Source organism: Belonocnema kinseyi, chromosome 9 (assembly GCF_010883055.1).
Source record: "Belonocnema kinseyi isolate 2016_QV_RU_SX_M_011 chromosome 9, B_treatae_v1, whole genome shotgun sequence".
Taxonomy (NCBI): Eukaryota; Metazoa; Arthropoda; class Insecta; order Hymenoptera; family Cynipidae; genus Belonocnema; species Belonocnema kinseyi.
Window position 1 is genome coordinate 60840386 of NC_046665.1, and position 26267 is coordinate 60866652.

At 26.8% G+C, this 26267-nt stretch overlaps 2 protein-coding genes across 3 annotated transcripts in view; one reads left to right on the top strand and one right to left on the bottom strand.

Annotated features, from left to right (window-relative positions):
- The window catches only part of LOC117180563 (calcineurin B homologous protein 1), an 18716-nt gene extending 14322 nt beyond the window's left edge, over window positions 1–4394 (top strand). Inside the window, exon 3 of the mRNA XM_033373058.1 lies at window positions 3676–4394. Coding sequence (XP_033228949.1) covers window positions 3676–3827 — 152 coding nt within the window. The 3' untranslated portion in view covers window positions 3828–4394. The remainder of the gene's footprint in view (window positions 1–3675) is intronic.
- Window positions 4395–8911: 4517 nt separating this feature from the next.
- Window positions 8912–26267, bottom strand: part of LOC117179279 (protein transport protein Sec23A) — a 28207-nt gene continuing 10851 nt past the window's right edge. The window contains exons 6-12 of one of the 2 annotated variants that reach the window (XM_033370921.1): window positions 22075–22725; window positions 16919–17072; window positions 16676–16827; window positions 16419–16593; window positions 12228–12449; window positions 9752–9772; window positions 8912–9216 (exon numbers count right to left, since the gene is read on the bottom strand). In XM_033370921.1, coding sequence (XP_033226812.1) covers window positions 9127–9216; window positions 9752–9772; window positions 12228–12449; window positions 16419–16593; window positions 16676–16827; window positions 16919–17072; window positions 22075–22725 — 1465 coding nt within the window. In that variant the 3' untranslated portion in view covers window positions 8912–9126. The remainder of the gene's footprint in view (window positions 9217–9751; window positions 9773–12227; window positions 12450–16418; window positions 16594–16675; window positions 16828–16918; window positions 17073–22074; window positions 22726–26267) is intronic. The other variant, XM_033370922.1, reaches the window with a different exon arrangement.

A 26267-nucleotide genomic window follows, 5' to 3' on the forward strand; every position in this document is an offset into this window, starting at 1 on the left:
ATTAAAGGGCTTCTAATTTTTCTCATTCTCATAATTTATGATTGAGAAAGGATAAGAAAAGAAAGGTCCGACAAGTCCGAAAAGAAAGGACGAGTTCGTTAATAGCCATTTTGGATAAAAATACAAATGTTGGGACAGTTTTTTTTTATACTTAAAATTTTTATTTATGGCTATTAATAGTACTCAGAAGGCCAAACAATTTATCCTGACGAGCTTTTTTTATACAAAAAAATTGTCAGAGTTATAGCATTTCCAAATTTTTAATATCAATCGAAAATCAAAATTATAAGCCAAACAACGTACGATATGAAAAAAGTAAAGAAAATCATTGCTTTTTGAAAGCCTTACAAGATTATCATACAAAGTTTTTGAATTTTCTTTTAAAGTTGAAAATTCTAAATTTTATTGCACACAAAATAATGAGATATGAAAAATCCCATTTTGTGGTCAAACTATTCAGGGTATACAAAAGAAGATGAATCAACAAAAATTGTGATCTCAAAACAGATCTACAAATTCGTTAATAATCACTTCTTAATAGGAGGCGTACGTTGTGTTTTATTCGCGAAAAATAACATTGAAAATATTTTTAAAGACTTTGTAAAAAATGATACAAATTACGAAAGAAAAAAATGATTCAGCAAAAATTATTTACCCGAAAAAGAGCTACAAATTTGTTATGAATTACTTTTTGACATGACACGTAATTTTGGTTTTGATCATAAAAATGAAAAATTTGTGGAAAAACAACAAAAGGTACAAAAACAAATTGATTGAAAAAAGTTATCCGCCCAAAAAGTGATACAAATTTGTATTAATTTATTACATTCTTATTATTTATGATGCAGAAAGTATTAGAATTGCCCGAAATTTGACACCACAACATTCAAATTTTGAACCAAATGACGCAAAATACGACAAAAAGTCTCGAAGAGAAATGATAAGTTTTGAAAAATCCTACAAAATTTCTTTAAACCACTTTTCAATAGGACTCGCAATTTTGTTTTATCGTAAGTAGTATATGCAGATAATCGAAAAATCCAATATCACGCTAAAAGACGCAAGATCGTGAAAAAACTAAAAAAAGACTTGTAGAATATTTTGCTTTATACATGTATAAAAAATAATATGAAAACCAAAATCCTATAATTAGCATAACAACGCGAGATCTTGAAAAATGCCTAAAAAAGGATTGTATTTTTTAAGTTTATTTTAAGGTGGTTCAGAAAATATAAATTTACAACTGTCTGTCAAAAAGCGAGTGCTCAGCGCGAGTGTCACGATAATATTGTGTACCTCAAAGCCTACAGAGCTTTGAGAAACTTAATCTTTAACTATACTTATTCAGGCAAAAAATTCAGAATATGAACACGCATATAAATACTAAAATCTAAAGAGATGTTTTTGATCAAGTTTCATTCAAGCATTCTAAATGTAAAGAATAAATATCTGAGCGGGAATCGCGGGAATCAAAAGACGCGCGCCCCAGGCGCGCTGAAACTTGCGAGCCACGGGCTCAGCGCCCGATAAGAATGTGCCCGCAACAATAAATAGTTCATTTACGGATTATTTTATTACAAAATAACAATTAAGAGATAAATGTGTTTGAAACTTTCCAATAATTTCTGACCTTTTAGTTTAAATTGAGAAATGTTAGGCAAAATATTTATTTATTCTGATCAACCACTCGAGTAAAATTCAAAAATACATTTGTTCAATTTTGAAATTATGGGGTTCTCAATTTAAAAAATCGGGACATAATTTACATACATAGTAAGATACATCAATTTCTATAAAATAGTATATAAAAAAATAAAATAAATATATTTATTATATAATTTTATCGTTTCATTATAATTTATTTAATTCATAATTAATTACACAAACATAGAAATTTAGGAATTATTGTTTACTTAAATTAATAATCGTAAGGGAGGCGGTATTCCTATAAAATTTAACTCTACATCTAAATACTCCGAATCGCTAATTATACATGCGAGAACGCTGTACGATCATATTTATTCAAAAAATTAATTATTTTAAATTTCAACTCAATATGTTTATCAATTAAAACTTTTAATGTCTTCAAACGTATATTTTCATTTAGTAGAATTTCTACCGCTTTTTATCAAAACAACAAAATAATATAATTCATAGGCAGTAAATTTTAATTGCAAAATGACTAATTTTTTCCATAAAAGATGTCAGCTAAAAATATTTATTACAATACAATTCCATTTTAATTCAATTTAAAGGTAAATCTTATGCATCTACATATTTTCTTGATGCGAAATTTATTCAAACAATTGATTCATTAATTGGAAATGATAAATCAAAATTCTCGATATAAGATTTGTATTTCATATTTTTGATCATTTAGTATTTACCGACTTAGTATCGGCTATTTGATGGACTTGTTCGACGGGTGAAGATTGCAGGGGCAAAGTAGTTGGTGGGTACGGTTTTCGGGTTGAGAGGAATGGGGGGATCGGGCAATTTTCGCCGGGAGCGCCGTCTACAATTTAGTTCCTCGAACTATACACGTGCCGCAATCCGCATCTAGGCTTATAATATCTTTGCTTTTTCCAACTTCAAACTTTTCCGTCGCTTCGTCTGCTACGAGGCAGTAATGGAAAACTTATAGTTACCGCCTTTCCTTACAAAATAATTACTGCAAGGGACCCAACGGATTTCGGTTCATATATTTTCTTCCTTCTCCCAAAATTTCGATATACTAACTTATTTAGTTTAAGGGCATGTGACACAGCTAAATACCTATATTACCGACCACAGTTTTTCAGTTCACTGAATGTTTTTTTGAACCTGAGAACTTTTTTTGTAAAAAAAATAGCGAGCTGAAACTTTGGGAAATGCATTAGAGTGCAATAAAGTACGTTTAGGTACTGCATTTTGTAGAAAATTCACTGAAAATTATTTCATCTTTTTTCTTAAACTCAACATTTTTTGAACGTTCGAACTTTTTTTATGCATGAAATATCGGTCTCAAACTTTGAGAAATGCAAGAGCCGAAAGAAAACTACGTTTAAGTACAAAGCTTAATAATAAAAGATGTAAAAAAATATATTTCAATAATCAATTCCAACGGCATCAGCCAGTAACGTTGTACACGAAAAGACGAAACCTGGCGGCTACTAGACGAGGCTCTAGAGAGTTCGTATTTTCGTGTACAACGTTACCGGCTGATGCCGTTGGAATTGATTGTTGAAATATATTTTTTTACATCTTTTATTATTAAGCTTTGTACTTAAACGTAGTTTTCTTTCGGCTCTTGCATTTCTGAAAGTTTGAGACCGATATTATATGTATAAAAAAAGTTGGAACGTTCAAAAAATGTTGAGGTTCAGAAAAAAGATGAAATAATTTTCAGTGAATTTTCTACAAAATGCAGTACCTAAACGTACTTTATTGCACTCTAATACATTTCCCGAAGTTTCAGCTCGATATTTTACTTACAAAAAAAGTTCTTAGGTTCAAAAAAACATTCAGTGAACTGAAAAACTGTGGTCGGTAATATAGGTATTTAGCTGTGTCACATGCCCTTAAGAAAAAAAAGGCGGACAAAATTAACATTACAAGATCAAATTTGGATTGCGTCACAGACTACCATTTACCCTTAACTGATTTTATAAGAATAAAACTATTTTTTTCTCTGCTATTTCAGTGAAGAGCAACTCTCGAGTATCGCAGAACGTACGATTCTCGAAGCAGATGAAAACGGCGACGGAATGATTTCCTTCGAAGAATTTTGCAAGGCTCTCGAAAGAACTGACGTTGAACAAAAAATGTCGATTCGATTTCTCAGTTAAGCAGTTCAATATTTTGCGCATAGCACAAATAGCTATAGCAGTTTAAAACAAAAATTTTATTTTTATTTATTCGTGTATTTCAAATGCACGATAATTTTTTTAATTTTTATTATTTATAACTTATGTTGATCTTAATATTAATATGCAAATATACTTTCTCCTACGGCTATTTTCTCTGACATAAGATTGTTCTGTTCTAGACGGCTGGAGTTAAAAGCAAGAATTTGTTTTTTGCTTATAATCTCAGCCTTTTATTTAATCCTCTGCCTGTGGAAAAGCTGAAAAATTCTGGAGGCGTGGGAAAATGCCAATCGCGTGCTAGTTTCAAGAAGTGGCAATGTGCCCCCACAGGCAGGGAGTTAATATTTTCAGTCGTGTTGGTTTGTGAAACCAGCTTTCATTTTTCTGAGCATCTGAATTTATTACAAAGCAATTGTAAAAATTTGGAACCAGGATATGGATTAAATAGCCTACATTCATTATTTATTAAGATTGTTGATAATTTTCTGTATTATAGTCCTAATGTATTTAGCAATGTGTAAAAAATCTTTATTCTGGAAAATATACAAAAAAAATTCAAAACAATGTAAAAATACTTGCCCCAGTAAATCACAGTGGTTTAGTAATTAAATTTTGGGTAAAAGAGAGGAACACTCTAGCACTTTCCACTGAGAAAAATAAATCAGAAAAGATCAAAAAGATTGAAAATTATAAAAGTAGCTTCCTTATTCACATGGGTTTTGTCCACTTATTTGTTAACTGAATTAATAGAACCCCCTGATAGAACCCAATAAGAAAATCAAACTATTTATTGTCAGAAGTTGATTCCTTAGTTGTTGGAAATTCAACAATTTTGTTTTAAAACTTATCCTTCTTGCTTGAAAATTACCTTTCTTGTTCAAAATTGATATTTTAGGATTGCAAATTAAACTCTTTTGTAGACAAATGATCTTTTCGGCTTGAAAATTCAAAAACTTGGTTGACATTTTTTTTTCTTTCTGGACTGAAAGACCTTTTTTGGTTAAAATCTTCAATATTTTGCGGAAATTTCATCTTGTTTCGATGAATGGAACAATTCTTTATTTAAGAATTAAATCCTTTTTGGTTGAAATATCAACTATTACGTTGATTGCTGAGAATGCATCTCTCATGGTTAAAAATTCTATTAGTTTAATCTTGGTTGAAAATTTACGTCTTTTGTCAAAATGTTTACCCTTTTTGGTTAAAAATTAATCTTCTGATTGAGGATTCAACTATTTTCTTGAACATTCTTTTTTTCGGTAAATTTCATCTATTTTTTATTTAAAATTGAAAACTTTCTTCGTTAAAATATGAAATAATACGTTTTTCGTTGAGAATTCAGCTTTCATGGTTGAAAATTTTATTAATTTGTTGTAAATTATTTTATTTTGATACAAAATTCATCTCGCTTAATGAAATTTTATTTATTTTCTGGTTATAAAGGAATTTCTTTTGGTTGAGGATTCCACTATTTTCGTTTAAACAAGGCAATTTATTTTTAAACAGTTCAATTTTTAACTTAACCAAAAAGATGAATTTTCTAACACAAAGATGTTTATTAAACAAAATACATGGATTTTAAACGCAATATTTGCATTATCAAATACAAAAAGACAAATTTTCAACCAAATAGTTGAATTTTAAACTAGAAAAGGTCAATTTTCAAGCAAAAATTATATAGAAGATTCATTTTGACCAAAGAAGACAAATTTGATAGAAAATACATGAATTTGAAATTAAAAAGATAAATTGTGAAAAACATTAATTTAATAGTTAAATTTTCAGTTAACATATTTTTTAATTAAAGCAATGAATTTTCAACTAAAATATTAATCATCAACTGAAATAGTTCAAGTTGAAACCAAAAACATTAATTTTCAACGAAAATGATAAGTATTTAACTAGAATCATTCATTTTCAACTAAAAAAGATAATTTTTCAAATAAATATTGAATAACTTTATTTTCAGTAAAAAAAAAACTAGTTTTCAACAACAAAACAAACTAATTTTTAACAAAATCGTTTAAGATAACTGAAATAGTTAAATTTCCAGTAAAAAATTCATTTTTCATCGAAAGAAATAATGATTTTTCAACAAAATAGTTCATTTTTCAACCAAGGAGAGAAAATTTAAATTAAAATGATGAATCTTCAACAACAACCATTTAATTTTTAACAAAAGAGTAACTCTCAACCAAGTAATTAAATCTTTATTAAAAAAATATGAATTCCGCACATAAAATGTATTGGTTGATATTTCAAGCAAAAAGATAAAAAAACTGTAATACAAAACAATGGAATTCAACCAAAAAGAACCAGTTGTCAACATAACCGATCACTTTTCAACTAAAAACAGAATAGTTGAACTTCAAGTTAAAAAAAACTAATTTCAAACAAAAGAACGTGTTATTCAATTTAAAAAAAATTGAGTACGCTCTCGAAAAATTCCCGTACTTTAAAAAAACTTCCCTGAAATTTCCAGGTATATAAAAATTCCCTGGCAGTTCTAGGTTTTTCCTGTCCTTCGTGAAAAATTGATTTTTATCATTGAAAATATAACTATTTTGTAGAAAACTGTTTTGTTTGTTGGTTAACCATTAACTCTATTTATTGAAAATCTAACTTACCATGTTTAGTTAAAAATTACTTTTTTCTAGATAAAAATGGAACCATTTGTTAGAAAATTAATCCTTTTTATTTAAAAACTTAACAATATGGTTGAAAATATAACTACATTGTTGAACAGTCGTATTGAACTATTTTATTTAAAATTGAGATTTATTTGAGTAAGACTACTAAATATTAATTTTTTCGTTATATATTCATCTTTTTTGTTGTTAAAAATTCACCTTTTTAGTTGAGAATTGAACTTGAAGCCTTTAAAATTGAATTTAATAGAGTATAAACTATAATTTTATTTAAAAGAACTTATTTCTCTATTTTCGTCTTATTTCTCCTGTTTTTACAGTATTTATTATTAAGGGTTAATTTCTCGGTTGAATCATTAGAGATTTCTTCACTGTCAACGATGCCCTTCAAATCTACAAAATTAACCCACAAATCGTTTAGGAAACCTGTTAAATTCAGGGTGGTCGTTTTAATCAAAGAAAAAAATTCCCGGTCATTTCACGGTTTTTTCCCGGTGCACAAACTTTCTTCGCGGTCAATGGAATTTAAAAAATCGAATTCTATTCTAAACATTTTTCCATTTAAATCAATAAACAATCAACAACAAATTAAATTTACACGTAGTAAAAAGGAGGTACTAAAACTTTTCAATCAAATTTTTTTAAAATGAAATGCAGATAAACTGCAAAATTTAGAACTTTTCTAAATTATAGAGTTCAAAGATTTAGATTAAATTCCAAAAATATAAATCCATGTTAACATTTTCAATACTCTCAATTAAAGAATCTAGCAATGAACTTTAAAAATTTTCAAAATTATATGTTTTTAAGTAATTTGAAGCTAAACAAATTCACAAATTTTAAATATATATATTTTTAATTAACAATTTTTTAAATTAAAGGTTAAATGGTTTTCATTTTAAATAGTTTGAGCATTAAAAAACATCCTTATAATTTTAATTTAGCAATAACAATAGGAACACTTATTATTGGTAGAAAAAATTAGAGTAATCTTAAGAGACATTTAGAAGTTTTAAAAATATCAAAATTAAATTTAGAACTTGAAATGATTTCAAATCATTTACACGAAGTTTATGATCCGAAAAAAATGGGCTAATCGTCCCGAAATTTTGGTGTAAATAACCACAGCCGAATTTAAAACAAAATGCCGATTGTTGCAGATTAAAAAAAAATTTAGAATTTTTTTAAGAATTATGAAAGGCTTAAAAAGAATAAAAACAGTTTCTTAAGATTCCTAAGAAAATTGAAAACGATTTTTCCTTTTGAAAAATTATTGTAACAGAAAATTGAACAAGATTTTAAGAGATTTCCAAAACGATCAAAAAAGAACCTGGAAGATTTTAAGGATATTCCAAAAGATGTAGGAAAAATTCAGTTAATTTTAAAATGTATTTCGAAGTTCTGAACAAAAATGTTAACACACTTCTTTTTAATTACTTGAAGACATTTCAAGTATATAATTAATTTTGAATCTTTTTAAAACTGTGAAATATCTCTTGAAACTACTGAAACTTTTTTACAAATAATAAATGTTCAATCGCTATTTATACGTCAAAATTTAACAATTTCACTTACAAATTAAACATTTTTTAAACAGAACGATTCAAATTGTAACGTTAAAATTTGAAAAGCTCTTCGAAATTCTACAGATTCAAAGCTTTCTGAATAAAACAATTCAGTTTCAAATTGTTTACTTTTACATATATTTGTGTTCAATTTACTCGTCTTAAATGAACAGTGGAATTTTTTAAGACTAAAAAAAACTAATAAAAATAATATATTAATAAATTTATTTATTCAGTTTAATATAAAAAATAATATAAAGGAAGACCTAAAACTTTGAATTAAAAATATTTTATTGATGAATCATTAAAATTGTTGTTTAAAAATAAAATTATTGGAATAAATGATATTATATTAATCTCAATTCGTAGTAAGTGCTTCGAATTCCAACAGTTAGAATCTGTAAATTCTCCAATTTTGAACGGATTTAGAATCGTTCTTTCAAATCAATTATTGTTCAGTTTTTTATACTTTAATTATTTACAAAATTGTTGAAATTAAACGTGGGCAAATTTTTTTTCTGAAAATTCGTAAAATATCCGGCCAAGGAATAAATTCACTGTCATTTTCCGGTTTCCCGGTGCAGCGGCCACCCTGTAAATTGGTAAAATGTTGGTAGAATAAAAAAGAATCTCATTCAAAACGTCTTGTCTTCCAATTTCTTGAATATCTGTCTAATATTGTTAAAAAATGAACAACAATTTTTTATAAAAATAGGGAAAAATTTGGTCGAAATTCTCAATTTGAGATGTTTTAGGGGAGCATCCAAATTATAAGAGGAAAAGGGGGACGGACTGTAATGCCTGAGAAAAAGAATAAATGGCGACAGCAGACGAAATAAGAAGACCTGCGAATGGACAAATACTTATCTATAATTCCTCATTTATATTATTCTTTACAGTACGTTTTTAAAAAAATGCATTGTGGTACATTGCATAAGCTTACATCCTTAACCTTACGCGTGAACTCATTCATATTAATTTGATAAATTACAGTTGCATTATGAAAAGAGTTTTGAACATTTTCGTTTCACATATTCCTGTATAATTCTAGAAGCTAAACTTAAACTAAACAGTAGACGAGACTGCTAATTTCTTGAGGTGTTCCATAAATACTTGTAGACTTACGTCGTCGGTTAAAACGGGAGCTCCACTTTCCTAATCAGAAAATGGGAAAATATTAGCGATTGAAAAATGAAATTTTTTAGTTTAAAACCAATTCATCGAAAGCTTAAACCTTCACCTTACATGAGCGTTGAAAACCACTAAAATATTCAGAAGAGTACATAAATACTAACCACAGTTTCGATTGTTAATGTAAAATATATTAGTTAATATAGCGTTAGTTACTGAGCGATTAGCGATTTTGATTGAATTGCGAATTTGTGCAATCGAAGCATTTTAAACTAAATTGAAAAATATGGATTAGTAAAAATCGAAAAAATCGTGTACAGCATAAAGGTAAATAATTTTTAAATAAATGTTAGTTATCAAGTGCGTAAAAAAATATAGTTTTAAAAATGCGACATCAGTTCATGTAATTAATAAATGACCCCTTCACCCAGGTTTATATAGTTTTTTAATAACTTTAGACCTTTAATATAAAAATATATATTAATGTTAAATATCCTCGCACCTAAAAGCTCCCAAAAATACAAAAAGAAAAAATAATGTGTGATTTAAAGAAACACACCCCACTGGGTATCGGCATCCCCTGGTTCACAGGATCATGGTAACATAAAAAATATTAGATACATGTGAATGGAACGAAAATGTCATTTAATTAGGTTCATTCTGCGAAAAAGGATTCGGTGATTCATTTCAATATAATTGATTAAAAAAAGACCTTATTTATAAAAAAAACCCTTATTAACTAACAAAGGCACCCAGGTAATATTTTAAAATAATAAGATACGCTTTTCAGTTATTCTCGAGAAAACCAACATTAAAAACACCGCAATTCGGTAGCGCTCCAAATTTTTTTCATTCTAATCATTTATTGCAATTTTCTATACGGGGTTGTTCAAAAACTCCCCCATAAATTATTTTAAATACAAGTAATGTATTAAATTGTATTATGGATGCATTAACAATTAAATTAATAAAATGAATTTAAAAAAACAGTTAATTTTCAACCAAATAGTTACATTTTATACTAAAAACAATCCATTTTCAACAAAAAAGGATTCAGTTAAATTTTCAGTTACAAAAATTAATTTTCAACCATAATTTCAACAAATAAGATACATCTTAAAAAATATAGTAGAATTTTATACCAAAAAGGGATGAATTCTAGGCAAAAAATAGAATATTACACTTTTTACTTCGAAAAGGACGAATTTTTTTTGAAAGACAATTGAATTTTAAATACAACAGGGCAATTTTTCAATCCAAAAAGATAAATGTTTAACAAAATAGTTACATTTAAAATAAAATAAATTATTATTTAATGAAAAATATAGTAGTTGATATTTTAAACACGAAAAGATTTTAATTTTAATTAAAAAACAATAAAAAATATAAATTCTAGGAGAAAAATGTAATAGTTGATACTTCAACTAAAAAAGATTTTAATTTTACATAAAAAAACTGTTGAGTTTGACCAAAAAAGAGGAAGAAGAAAGTTGAATTATCAACCGGAAAAAATTATTTTTCATCTAAAAAGTTAATTTTCTACCAAATAATTAAATTTTCAAACAAATAATTTTATTCTTAACCAACAAAATACGAACCTTCTACTAATATAGTTGAATTTTCAACGAAAACAGATTCATTAGTAACACAACAGTTGCATTTTTAACCACAAAAGCTTAAATTTCTACGAAGAAAGATGAATCTTCAAACTAAAAATACGAATTTTCAAGAAAAAAAAATGAATTTTTAAGCCAAAAAGACAAATTTCCTACAAAAAAGTTATTTTCATTAAAATACTTGAATTTTCAAACAAAGAGATAGATTTTCAACTAATAAAGTTAATTTTTATCAAATTAGTTCAACTTTCAACAAATCAATTTAATTTTTAATCCAAAAAATTTATATTTTACCAAAAAAAAAAAAAAAGAATTTACAACAAAATACATCAATTTTCAACCAAATTGTTGAATTTACAACTGAAATAAACTTTTGAAATCAAATTGAAAAAACTTTAAATTTAACTTTATATTTAATTTAATTTTAAATTTAACTTTAAATTTTTTAAAATTTGAAATAAACTTTTTCTTCAAATAATAAAATTAATTTTTAACAAATTAGTTCGACTTTCATCAAATCAGTTGAATTTTTAATCCAAAAATATTAATATTTCACAAAAACAAAAACACGAATTTAGAACAAAAGACATCAATTTTCAACCAAATTGTTGAATGTACAACTGAAAAGGATCAACTTTCAATCTAAAAAAAAAAACAACGAATTTTCAATAAAATTTTTTAATCTTCAACCAAATAGTAGAAGTTTCAACCAAAAGAAATCTATTCTGAACCAAAAATATAATAGTAAATTTCTCAACGAAAAAGAAATTGCTTTCAACAAAGAATAGATGGATTTTCTTATTGAGTTTTATTCATTCATATGACATTCCAACTCAACCACTTTTACTTCAAGAATACCATCTGTTTAATATAGGAAATTCTAATTTTTCTCCATTCAGTTGAACATTTATATTTTGGTATTATATTCACATGAGATAACATAAAATATTAAAAAATGATATAAGAATAATGGCAGTTGCTGTTATTATTATTATTATGATTATTATACTCATATTTTAAAATAAATGTAATTAATGATGCTTTTTATTTAAAAAATACATCAGGAATGATAATTTGTCGAGAATACCATGGATTGAATTATATAAATTTAATAGTCAATTGCAATAAAAAAATTAATCAACAAAACTGGCATCACGGTCCATGTAAAATGCGTGAATTTGTATAAAGCTTTTTTTCTCGAAAACGGCTAATAAATCTATCTTATTACTTTAGCCTATTCCAAGTTTGGTAATTACCTATTATCGGAAAGAGTATGAATTAAAAAAACATTCCTAAAGGTGTAAAATAATGTATTTATAGCAATGATTTATTTGTAAGCCTTACTGAAATATATTAGATTATAAATCGTATATTAAACTAATAAAGGGTATTAATAAAACAAAAAAAGTTTCAACTTACCGCTCCATAGGCGTACATATTATTATGCGTTTGACTCGGGTTCACTTTGCTCAAAAGGAACCGAGCTTGTGAACCTCCTTGTTCAGTGTCGATGTATCGAGGAGCTGGAAATCTTACTGCTAAAATTTCAGCAGCATCGTCTACTGGAGCGGCGAGCAACTGTCGGAAATTTTCATACTCTGGAAGGTCCTGATACTTGGATTGTCGCCATTGGGCTATTGTCTAAAAAAGAAAATTAGTTTCGATTTTCAGGGAGCGCAGCGCAAAAGGGGAGAGATTAAATATTTATTTTTACATTTCATAAATATTTCTTTCCAAGATTTTTTATACCTTCCTTATTAAAATGCATACTTTCAATGTGAATTTAGAACTACACTCTTAAGTAGAGCGAAGTAAAAATGCTAAAATTTGTTCATTCAAAAAAAATTTTTGCCTTATTCAGATAAATTTCATGATCGACACATTCAAATTTGTTTTAAATGCGTGGATATGACTCAATTTAAAAAAAAAGTTTTTGCACATTTTCAAAAAATTGTTATTCCTCGAAAATTTATTTTGAAATTTTGAAATTTTTTATTATTATTCACTAGTAAAACCTGTAAATATAAGAAATTCGTCGTAATTTTTGATCCAATAGGCAATATTTTGAATTTGAAATCGTTAAATTTGACTGATTTTACTCTTTTTTTTCACTTTTGTCGAATGCCAACCCACAAATTTTTCTCCCAGTTTAAAAGATTTGATTTATTTTAGCATTTTTACTCACAACTCTTTCCCTGTTTTTTTCCCTGTTTTGTTTCCCTGTTTCTCCGGTTTTCAAGAAACTTCCCTTCTTTCTCGTTTTTTCACATAAACAGAAATTGAATTAATAGACCTCAATAAGAAAATTCAGGTACTTTTGGTTAGTAGTTAATTTTTTTCTTGTATAGAAATTCAACTATTTTTATACAAATTTAATTATTTTATTAAAAATGTAACTATTTTGTTGAAAAATCATATTTTTTGGTTGAAAATTCATCTATTTGGTGGACATTTTTCACTATTTTCTTGAAAATTCACATCTTGGCTTAAACATTAAACTATTTTGTTGAAAAAATTAGTAATTTCTGTTTGAAAATTGGAATATCTGGTAAAAAATTCGATTATTTTGTTAAAAAGTAACTTCTTTTGGCCAAAAACTCAACTATTTTGCTGAACCTTAATCTTTTTCGATAGAAAATTTGCCCTTTTGGGTGAAAAATTAAATTTTTGTTTAAAAAATACGTATTTTTTGTTTGACAATTCAACGATATGCTTTAGATAGGAAATTCGTCCTTATGGATTTAAAATTCAACTATCCTCTTAAAGATTCGTATTTTTTATTTGAAAATTCAACTTTTTGGGTTTAAAATTCGACTATTTTGTTAAAAAGTTATCTATTCTAGTAGAGAAGTCAAGCTTTAAAATTTAATTAATTTATAAATAATTTATTTAAATGTAATTTATAGACAAATTACTAAAATAATAATTAATCAGTAATTTAACTTACAAATTGAACTGTCTTCTAAAAAAATTCGTCTTTTTGGCTTGAAAGTTTAACTATTTTGTTGAAAATGCAACTTTTTTGGATTGAAGTCCAATTTTTTTGTTTAAAAATTCGACCACTTGGTTTAAAATTTAATTATTTGGTTAGAAACTAAACTATTTTATTAAAAAGTCAACTATCTTCTGAACCATTGAACTTTTAAGCTTGAAAACTCTTTTTTAAGAAATTCGTCATTGAGAGCGTATTGGCATGTGAAGTCTGTAGGTACCAACAAATATTTTTATTCGTATAAACAAGAAAGAATTGGAAAACCCAAATTGATTTTTTTCTGGCCATAAAAGTGGCGATATTCAGTTTGTATATTTAAAGTTTATGAAATTGATACTTTATCATTTTGAATGTTTCCTTGTGAGATAAAGTTCATTTTTTAAATCCTTACAATTAAACCTATTGAGATTAGAAAGTTTCCATTATATAAATTGATCATTATTAAACAAACGAATTAAAAGTACTTGAATGAAACTTATTCAGGATGGCCGTTTTAATCGACGAAATAGATTCCCGGTCCTTTTCCAGGTTTTCCCTGTTTGCAAACATTTTTCACGGTCAATGAAATTAAAAAAATGGAACACTAAAGCTAAAAAAATTTCCACTTAAAGTAATAAAATTTGAGCTGCAAATCAAAGCACTCAAAGTGGAACTATTAAATTTTGAACTTTTAAAATTGAAATTTAAAAGTTTTTAATAAAAAATGTTTGCATTAAAATGCTCAATAATTTACGCGTATAAAATTGAAGGCACTAACATTTTTCAAAATAAAAAAATATAAATCCACGTTATCATTTTCAATGCTCTAAATTAAAAAATCAATCAATGAACTTTAAAATTTTTTAAATTATATAATTTTATGGAATTTTAAGCTAGAAACATCAAATATTGAAAAATTGAAAAAATTGTAACCGAACACTTCTTAAATTAGAAATTTAATTATTTTCTTTTTAAATAGTTTAAAAATCCTTGGGAAGCTTCAGAATTTTAGTTCAAAATCTTGAGAAATCTAGAAGTTGTTTTAAATTTAAAAATAACTTTGGAAATTTTGTCAGAAATTCTAAATATCTGTCAAAATTAATTGAATTTTTTCTACAATTTTCAGAAAATCGTGCAACTTTTAGAAAATTTCTTTACAATTTGGATGTATAAATGACAATTAAACATTTATTATTTGTAGGCGAAATTTGAGTAATTTTAAGAGATATGTAGACGTTTTGAAAAGATTCAAACTTGATGCAAAACTTGAAACGATAGCCTAATATAAAACAAAATGTCGATTTTCACAGATTTTAAATAAAAAAATTATATTCTTTTCACGAATTGTGAAAGGCTTCAAAAGAATAAAAACATTTGATTAAAATTCATAGGAAAATTAAAAATAATTTTTCATTTTGAAAAATTATTTTAAGAGAATATTTAAAAAATTTGAGCAAAATTTTCAAAAAAGATTCTAGAAGATTTTAAGAAAACTTTCTAAAATTCGCATGATAATTTTTAATCTTTATAAAACTCCTAAATATCTCTTAAAATTAGTCAAATTTTTATACAAATGTTCATTTGTAAATAATACATAAAAATTTAAACATTTAACTTACAAATTAAACATTTTTCAAATACAATAATTAAAATTGTAACATTCAAAGTTTAAAGGCTCTTCGAAATTTTAACGATTCCAGGCTTTCTATGTCAAACAATTCAATTAAAGATTCTTTACTTTTAAATATTTGATTTCAATTTACTGGTCTTAAATAAAAATTAAAATATTGCTAAATATTCAATAATTAATCTTTTTTTTTATTAAAAATTTCAAATTGAATGGGTTAAAAATGGAATATTTCAGACTGAAACAATATTTTTAATTTAATAAAATCCTTTAATCACGAATATATTATTATGGAGTTATTTTTAAGTTCAAAATGGTTTATAAACTTTCAGTCACACGTTCACATTTGTTTCATGACTAAGCCTTTCAAATTGAAACCGCTTCAGTTTTAACGTTAAAATCTGCAAGTTCTTAAATTTTGAACTGATTTAAAATTGTTTTGTCAAATCGTTTGTGTTCACTTTTTGTTACTTAAAGTACAGATAAATTAAAAAAAAATTCATTTATTAAATAAAATAGTTTTTTTATGCAAAATTTTCAACATCAAAGGCTTTTACTTATTGTTTGTTCAAGTCTTTAAGAAAGCTATTAGATAGTAATGGAAAATTTTTAAAGTAAATAAATTTGGAATTAGGCATTGTAAGATAAATAATAGCATAATTGAAAAACATAACTATTCATCTAATTACTTCTAATTCTTCTTAGAATATCTTCTAAAAATTTGTAAAATTCCCGGTGAAAAAAAATTCACTCTCATTTCTCGGTTTTTCCCGGTCTCGAAAAATTCCCGGTCATTTCCCGGTTTCCCCGTCCAGCGGGTCACACTGTTATTTGAAGCTTTAATTTGGAAAGTTAAAAATTCAGAATAATTCAATGTTCGCCTCTTTAAGTTTCGATTACTTCAGGCGAAAAAACTGACAGCTTTAACAGTTTGAAATTTTTAATTTCAAAGAACGGGACAAATTTTTCCGCCGATAAACGCGGACCAAAGAAAAAAAATGTAAAAACATACTTCTCCGTGGAATATAAGAATCTGGAAGAAAGTGTCCATCAGAAGAATTCTGTCAGGTTGGATGGACGACGTGTCTAATAAAACTGGTTCAGGAGGACCACCGAATCCATAACTATACAAAATTGGTTGCACCATTATCAAGGAATTCGTGAGATCTTCTCTCATCAACATGTGTCTGGAAAAAAATACATTTTTATCATTCACTGCGTCGTATTTAATTCATTAATTTAGCCTTTAATTGACTGATGCATTTTTACCTGTAGAAGCTCGTTTCATCTGGAGAATTATTAAACACTTGCAGGAACTGCGATCTACGCAAATGGTACATAAACTGAGGATACAAAGAAAAATTCTCCGCGAGTCTGAAGCTGTTCGGATCATCTTTGGAATATTCTCCGAACTTTTGACACTAGAAATAGAGCAAAATAGTTTTTTTATATCTCGAATTATATTCCAGTTTATGGAAGGACAGAGAAAGTAAGGAATTTTTTGTTACTTACGAGCCTAATTAGCATTCTGTCAACCCAGCGAAGAACATCAGATCCATCGTCAGACTCGCTTCTGAATACTGCTAATCTAGACATCAAAACTGCAGCTGCCTCTTGATCAAATCCTGCACTCACGTGATGCAAAGACGTCGAAGCATCCACCCAACTTAAATATAATATAAAAAATAATATAAATAATATAAATTAAATTCAAAATTTCCTCCCTTTAAGTCTATAAAAATCGTAAAAACAAAAAAAAATACCTCTTTTCAATTTCAGTAAAATTAGAAACCAAAATTTTCTCCCGCCTAACTCAATAAAATGTTAGAAATAAAAAGTTTCTCTCTGAACATTCATAGGAAAAAATAAAAGTAGTTCTCCTCTTATACTTGATAAAAATGTTAAAAAGAACAAATGATCTAAGAATAGTAGAATTGAGTGAATTTGGTAGGTTTCAGGTAAATTCAAAAAAATTCAAGAGAATTCCAAAGATTTTAAAAGAATTCAGGATGATTCCAAAAAATTTCAAATCTCTTCAAATTTCTGAAACCCTACTAATTTCTAACACAAGAAGTGAATAATGACTACAAAACAATTCCAAAGTTAAATTCAAAACAATTCAAAAATATGGAAAAATTAATTGAATTGGGTAGAATTGAGTGAATTTAGAAGAATTCAAAAGAATTTAGGATAAATTAATGAGAATTCAGGGCGAATTCCAAATTAATTGTAAAAGATATTTTTAAATTTCTTCAAATCTTCGAACCCCAACGAATTCATTCATGCATTGTGAAAAATCCTATAAAATCCATTTACTTTAAAATCCTTGGAAAGCTCTTAAAATTATTTAAATCTATTAAAATATCTTGGAATCATTTAAAATGTCCGAAAATATTTCAGTCTTTTAAAAGCCTGAAAATCTTTTACAAAACCCTAAAGTATTTCAAATCCTTTTAAATCCCATTAAATTACTGAAATCAATAAAACATTTCTTTGTAATATTTTTAAATAAACTAAATTATTTGAAAATCTTTAAACTCCTTTAAAATATTGCAAAGCCTTTGAAAAGTGTTAAAGTCAACTATTTTCTGAACCATTTAAATGTTAGGGTTGAAAACTCAACTCATTTTTAAAAAATTCGTCATTGAGAGCGTATTGGCATCTGAAGTCTGTAGATACCAAAAAATATTTTTATTCGTATAAACAAGAAAAAATTGGAAAACCCGGAAATTTTTCTGACGATAAAAGTGGCGACATTTAATTTGTATATTTAAAGTTTATGAAATTAATTCTTTATCATTTTGAATGTTTTCTTGTGAGATAAAGTTTCTTTTTTAAATCCTTATAATTAAACCTATTGAGATTAGAAAGTTTCCATTATATAAATGTTTCATTATTAAACGAATTTTGTAAAGCTTTTGAAAAGTCCAAGATATTTGAAAAAAATACATTAAAACATTTTAAATCCTGTGCTCATATTATCAATTGATCCTCAGAATCAATTAAACTAAAACTTAAGAAAAAATTGTTTAAATCCATTGACAAATTAATAAGAATTCAGGGTGAATTACAAATCTCTTCAGATCTTTAAAACGTGAAAAATACCTCACTTTTGATGAATAAATTCTTTAAAATCCACAAAAATATTAGTAAAATCCTGTGAAATTCGATATTTTCTGATATCACGGAAAACTTATTAAAATACATTGAGAGTTTTAAAATTCCTTTAAATCATTAAAATTCTCGGAAATCTTGATAAAATAGCGTGAAATCTTTTAAAACCTCATATGTACTGTAAAATCGCTTCATATCTTCAGAAATTTTAAAAAATTCTTGATCCTAAAATATTGCAAAAACTTTTAATTACTTTTTGTATTTCAAATATTTCGAAAAATTGTGAGGATCAAAGAGTCCAGCTGAAGAGCGTCAGTTTCACTTAGTTTGTGTGCGATTATTAAATCCACATTTTGTAGTATAAAATTTTGAAACTAAAAAAACTGGGATTTTTGTTAGTAATTTTGCTTGCCCGAACCTCTCTAAAAATTCGTCAATTTTCAGTCACTAAAATAATTATAGTTTTTTCAGAGTGAAAGTTACCTGGATCAAGGAGTGTTAATGAAATTAATAAAAAAAATGCCTTGGAATCTTTTAAAATTCCCTAAAATCTTCAAAATTCCTTCAAACTATTGAAATTGATAAAAAATTTATCGGAATCTTTATAAATACCATGAAATATTACAAAACAATCAAGATAAATAAAAAATAGGTATAGACCTGGAATGAATAGTGATTAACCCACAAATTAATTTATTGAATGACACGTGACTTGTCTGTGAGGCCTGATATTCTCGAGCATATTCTCGTGAATGTGAGAATTTCTCCGAGCACTGAAACTCTTTAGAACACTATGTCCAGTCAGGATGGCCGTTTTAACCAACGTAATAAATTTCCAGTCATTTCCCGGTTCGCAAACATTTTTCACGGCCAATGAAATTTAAAAAATGGAACTCTAAAGCTAAACAATTTTCCATTTGAGGTAATAAAAACTGAGCTGCAAATTAAAGAACTCAGAGTGGAACTGTTGAATTTTGAACTTTTAAAATTTAAATTTCAGTATTTAATTTTAAACTTTTGTATTCAAATTCTCAATAATTTTCAATGCTCTTAATTAAAAAATCAATCAATGAACTTTTTAAAAAATCCTGCAAATTTTAGAAAATTTCTTTAGAATTTGGATGTATAAATAACAATTGAACCTTTATTTATTTGTAGACGAAATTTGAATCATTTTAAAAGATTTTCAAGAATTGTGAAAGGCTTCTAAAGAATAAAAACATTTCATTAAGATTCATAGGAAAATTAAAAATAATTTTTCATTTTGAAAAATTATTTTAAGAGAATATTTAAAAAGTTTTCGAAAAAATTTAAACAAAATTTTCAAAAAAGATTATAGCAGATTTTAAGAAAACTTTCTAAAATTTGCATGATAATTTTTAATCTTTATAAAACTCCTAAATATGTCTTAAAATTAGTCAAATTTTAATAAAAATGTTCATTTGTAAATTATACATCAAAATTTAAACATTTAACTTACAAATTAAACATTTTTCAAATACAACAATTAAAATTGTAATTTTCAAAGTTTAAAGGCTCTTTGAAATTTTCACGATTCAGGTAAAGATTCTTTACTTTTAAATATTTGATTTCAATTTACTTATCTTAAATAAAAATTAAAATATTGCTAAATATTCAATAATTAATCTTTTTTTTATTAAAAATTTCAAATTGAATGGGTTAAAAATGGAATATTTTAGACTGAAACAATATTTTTAATTTAATAAAATCCTTTAATCACGAATATATTATTATGAAGTTATTTTTAAGTTCAAAATGGTTTATAAACTTTCAGTCACACGTTCAGATTTGTTTCATGACTAAGCCTTTCAAATTGAAACCGTTTAAGTTTTAACGTTAAAATCTCCAAATTCTTAATTTTGAACTGATTTTAAATCGTTTTGTCTAATCGTTTTTGTTCCCTTTTTATTACTTAAAGAACAGAACAAATTTATAAAAATGTATTTATTAAATAAAAATGTTTTTTATCCAAAATTTTCAACATCAAAGGCTTTTATCTTTTATTTGTTCAAGTCTTTATGAAAGCATTTAAAAATTCTTTAAATTAAAAATGTAACCTTAAAAATAAAAATTTTTAATGTAACAAATTTTGAATTACGCATTTTAAGCTAAATAATAGCATGATTGAAAAATATAACAATTAAACTTATTATTTAAAAACTGTTGAAATCGAACGTGGACAGATTTTTTTTCTAAAAATTTGTAAAATTCCCGGTAAACAACAAAATTCACTGTCATTTCCCGGTCTAAAAAAATTCCCGGTTTCCCGGTCCAGCAGCCACCCTGCCAGTAAACAAATTGCACAGTGTCCTGGTCAGATAGACACCCTTATGTATCATTCTATACAAAATATTTGTATGAGTAAGAATTTTTTGTAGGTCTTACGGTCTTCATTGAATCAAAAGAATAAAAACGAAATTACTGGAAAGTTCATTTATTAATATCCTGACAGTTCGGCTATCACTGCGTGCCTTTTTTCAGAGAATCTAAATAAATAATATGTAAATAACGGTCGTTTCTTACATGTAATTACAAATAAATTTGTTGTAAAAAGTAAAAGAAATAAAAATACCTGCGCTTATTTTCTTGTAAATGTAATTGTTGTGAAAAAGTTTATATTGATGAAACAGGTAGAAGATTAAAAACTAGAGTTTCGGAACATAAAAGAGATTGTAGAATTGGAAAATTTTTTATACAGGGCTTTTACAATATTGTTGGAACTTAAACCATTCTTTTGATTTTAACCATATTCAAATTGTTGCTAGAAAAAAAATACATATAAAAGACGCATAATAGAATACATTTTTATAAACAAATATCACAATATTTCGACTAACTTACATACATAAATTATGAATGTCAACAAAATATATCAAAGTATTTTAAAATAAACAAAATCAAGTTACAATTACAGTTACTTTGGCGCGCTTTCCTCATTTACGGTTCCTCTAAATGACGCCTTTATCCTGTATTAATGAATTTACCACCTTAATGTATGTCTCTTGTCTACTATGCTATATGTTCGCCGTTATGCAAAAACATTATAAAGATGTTCCTTTTTCCATGAATTAAGATGTAGTTTCTCAAAAAGGCCTCTGCAATTTTTATAAGGCTTTTATATGATACGCTTTTTGTATATTTTAAACTAATTTGATGACACACATCAGTATTATTTTTAAAAATTGACTCTTCACTATTGACAGATGTTTAACCCCAAAGATGAATATTCTTGTTTTTTACCAGAAGATAGGCAGCACAGGTCTTTTTTCTTTTACTTTTTAAATACAAATTTTTTTGTAATGACATATTTATTTCTATCCTCTGAAAAAGTCACGCAGTGATAGCCAAAACGTCAGAATATTAATAAACGAACTTTCCAATAATTTCGTTCTTATTATTTTGATTTAATGAAGACCGCAAGGGCGTAAGACCCACAAAAAATTCTTTACATACTTTCATTGACGGTCGAAGAAAGGATTAATTTAATTCTGATTAAATTTTCTTATTAAAATATTTTGATCTCGAAAACTTACTTCCTGGCAATAGTCGTGACTCGAATTCGGCGTTGGCCACTGCAATGTTGATACTGAGTAATAAACTGAATGCATCCTCGGCCACCTTGAGGAATCGGCGCTGCCTGTTGATTAACAACATCGAAAAACAAGGCAGTCGTCGTGGAAGGTGTCAAAGAGCAAAATTTCCATTGACAAGTACCTCCCAATCCCACTTCCTGATCAGCGACACTCGCTCCCTTCACTCCAAGCGACACACACGGTCCAATCGCTCCACAGACCTTCATTTCCCTCGACGTTTTGACCTCCAGAGTGGCATTGAATGCCATCTTCAAATCACCTTTGGAATCTTTCGCGAAAACGCGTTGGAAGGTTTGCTTGAAGAGAGAGGAATTGAATGAGTCGCCCATCACCATGTGACCACCAGTCGAATTACAGCACTGTCTCATTTCTAAAAGTCCAGTTTGATCGAGCGCACAGGAATAAATGTCTATTGCGTGACCATTTGCGGCAGCACGAGCTGCTAAACTGTCGTAGTGTTTGGTCGCTTTTTTCATGTGTTTCGCGTTGTCTTTGTGGATGTCGTGGTGGGATCTGATCGGTTGGCGGAGATCGTCAGTTACGACTTGACCGGGACCTTGGGAACAGGGTCCGCCGACGAAGAGCATGATTCTGCAAAAGAAGATGTTGGATCAAAGACAATAAGGTAAATTCAGCTCTGTGCATCTCTCCATATTTCAGATTTAAACTTGACCCCGCAACTGTAGCGTTCTTAAATTCCCGAGAATTTAAGTTCAGGTTTCATAACCAAGAATATGACAGAATTTAGGAGCATTTAAAAGAATTTAAGAATTTATCATTTTTAACAATATTTTTATTCTTCAGATTATTCGCTGCGCACCTGACCTTGAGCCGATACTAATTACTAACTGCATATGACTGCTGGCGCTCGGAGCGACAACAAACAAAAATTCTCGTTAGATAGAAATTCAAACAATGGGTACACTCTGATATTACTTTGGAATACCTTCATAAATATATATCTTTATAAATAAAAAAGCGAAAGTAGATATTTACTATTTCGAAAGTTCCAGTACTGAAAGAAATTTTAAAATAGGCACACGGTAATTATAAGTTTTCAAATGCACATAAATTTTTTAAGCCGATGTAAACATAACCTCAATGTGGTTATTTACAATTTACATTGACAGCTTGTTATGAATATTACAATAAAAACTGAATTTGAGTCAATAAAGCATGGGATTGAGTTTCATAAAGAAACTATTAAAAAAGGAAAAGCTTTGTCTATAATATATGTTATTAGAGTAGAGGAAATCCGAATAAACGGTATTAGTGAGAGAATTCAAGCCCATTCATAAGACAAGTCTAGAACAAGAATGGGGAAAACACTCCGATAGTCAAACTGTAAAAGATTTTTATGCAAAGGACTTAGCAGTCGCGATTTTTTTAAAATAAAGAATATGGAAAACAATTAAAAGTTTCTCCCTACAACCTAACTTATTTATACCTTGCTAATCCCGATGCTAAAGCCCGTGTGCCTAACGTGCTATTCTTCGAGAATAATCGAAAACTGAAGGGGAAAGAGCAGCTAAATCTATTTTAATGGATTGTATTGACTAAGTGATTGAATCAGTTAAAGGTAGGAATTGTGATATTTGCATTCAATGTCAGGGATGACCGTTGGACCGGGAAAGCTGGAAAACCGGGAATTTTATCAAACAGGGAAATGACAGTGAATTTATTTTTTTACCGCGAATTTTTCAAAATTTTTAGAATAAAAATTTTGTTTAACTGTGATTTCAACCGTTTTAAAATAATTTCCTAAATTGTGATTTTTATCAATTATTACATCATTTAGCTTAGCATGCTTAATTCGAAAATCTTACACTTTAAAAATTTTATATTTTTAATTTTTAAATATATATTTTAATTTAAAGAATTTCAAAATGCAGTTTTAAAGGTTAAACAAAATTTTTTAATCAGAAGTTTTTAAAATTGATGATTTTTTAATAAAAAAACAGGGTGGCCGCCAGACCGGGAAACCGGGAATTTTACGAATTTTCAGCAGAAAAATCTACCCAAGTACGATTTTAACAGTTTTTAAAATAAATTTCAATAAGAATTGAATTTAATATATATTCCGATAACTTTATTTTTAAATAAAAATTTTCATGATTTATCAATAATCTATTTTTAATAGATAAAAATAGATTAATATAGTCATAATTAAAGGTTTTTATTAAATTTAAAACATTGTGAGTCTAAATTATTTAATTTTTATCCCATTTAATTTGAACTTTCTTAACTTAGAAAAAGAATAAGTATTTAATATTTAGCAATATTTCAATGTAAATTTAAGATGAGTAAATTGAAAACATATAATTAAAATAAAACTATTTGAAACTGAATTGTTTTACATAGAAAGCTTTGAATCTTTAGATTTTCGAAGAACTTTTAAAATTTTAGCGTTACAATTTTAATTTTTCTATTTAAAAAGTGTTTAATTTATAATTGAAATTGTTAAACTTTGAAAATAAATAACAATTGAACACTTATAATTTGTATCAAAAATTTGAGAAATTTTAAGAGATATGTAGAAGTTTTGAAAAGATTAAAAATTAATTAAAAACTTGAAATTATTTCAAGTAATTTAAACGAAGTGTGTTAACATTTTTTTCAGAACTTCTAAATATATTTTAAAATTAATCGAAATATTCCTGCAATTTTTGAAAATCCAGCAAATTAAATAAAATCCTTCAAAACGTCCATGTTCTTCTATGGTCATTTTTTAAATCTCTTCAAATCTTCTTAAACTTTCTATTACAATAATTTTTCAAAGTGAAAAATCATTTTCAATTTTCCTAAGAATCTTAAGAAAATTTTTCTTAAAAAAATTCTAAATTTTTTTGTTTGAAATCTATAAAAATTTAAATTCCATTTTAAATTAAGCTGTAAGTATTTCAAATTATTTCAAGTTCTAAATTTAATTCGAATCTTTTAAAAACTTCTAAAGATCTCTTAATATTTTTACAAATAATAAATGTTCTATTGTTATTTATAAATTCAAATTTAATTTTTTTACATTTGCAGGATTTCCTAAAATTAATAGATGACATTCAATTCATTTTCAAATAAATTTAAAATATCTGACAAAAAATTCAAAAATTATTTTCAATTTGGAAAAATTTTAAACCACATATAGATTTATCAAGATTTTGAAATAAAATTTTAAAGCTTTTGAAGGATGCCTAGGCTATTTAAAATAAAAATAATGTAACTTCTAATTTAAGAACTGTTACGTTAAAAAAATTATTTTTCAATTTTTAATGTGTCTTCCTTAAAATTACTTAAAATAATATAAATTAAAAAAATTTTAAAGTTCATTGCTTGATTCTTTAATTGGACTATTGAAAATGCTAACGTGGATTTATATTTTTGGAACTTAATCGGAATCTTTGAACTCTATAATGTATAAAAGTTCTAAATTTTGCAGTTTATTTGTATTTCACTAAAAACTGTTCAATTTAAAAGTGTTAGTACCTTCCATTTGGTAAGTGTAAATTTTTTAGCATTCGAATACACAATTTTTTAATTGAAAACTTTAAAACTTCGATTTTAAAAGTTAGGAATTCAAGGGTTCCACTTTGCATGCTTCAATTTATTGTTTATTGTTTGTTCCTTTCTATGAAAAAATGTTTAGAATATAGTTTGATTTTTTAAATATCATTGGCCGTGAAAAATGTTTGCGAACCGGGAAATGACCGGGAATTTTTTTCTTTGATTAAAACGGTCACCCTGAATGTGAAATTGATAGATATAAAAAAATGCAATTATATTTTAATAACATTTTAGATGAAACCGAACCGAAATTACTTGATTTTTATCGTCAACGAGTCATACTCAGTGAAACCGACATAAAAATGTTGTGTTGGAGAGCGAAAGATCAGTCTAATTCAACAGAATGAATGTTTACCTTATCACTGTTTATATTATTTCCAAATGTAGATAACACATCACAAATACACAATTGTAATTATCGTGATAACTTCGAATTTGATTCAAAATCACAACTGATTGCATTTAAACATTAAACACTCATCTAACGAGAATTAGCGCATACCACCGACAGGGACGCTGCGGTGCTTCCGCTTCCCCAGCGAATATCACCGGTTGAATATAAATTATTTTCTAGC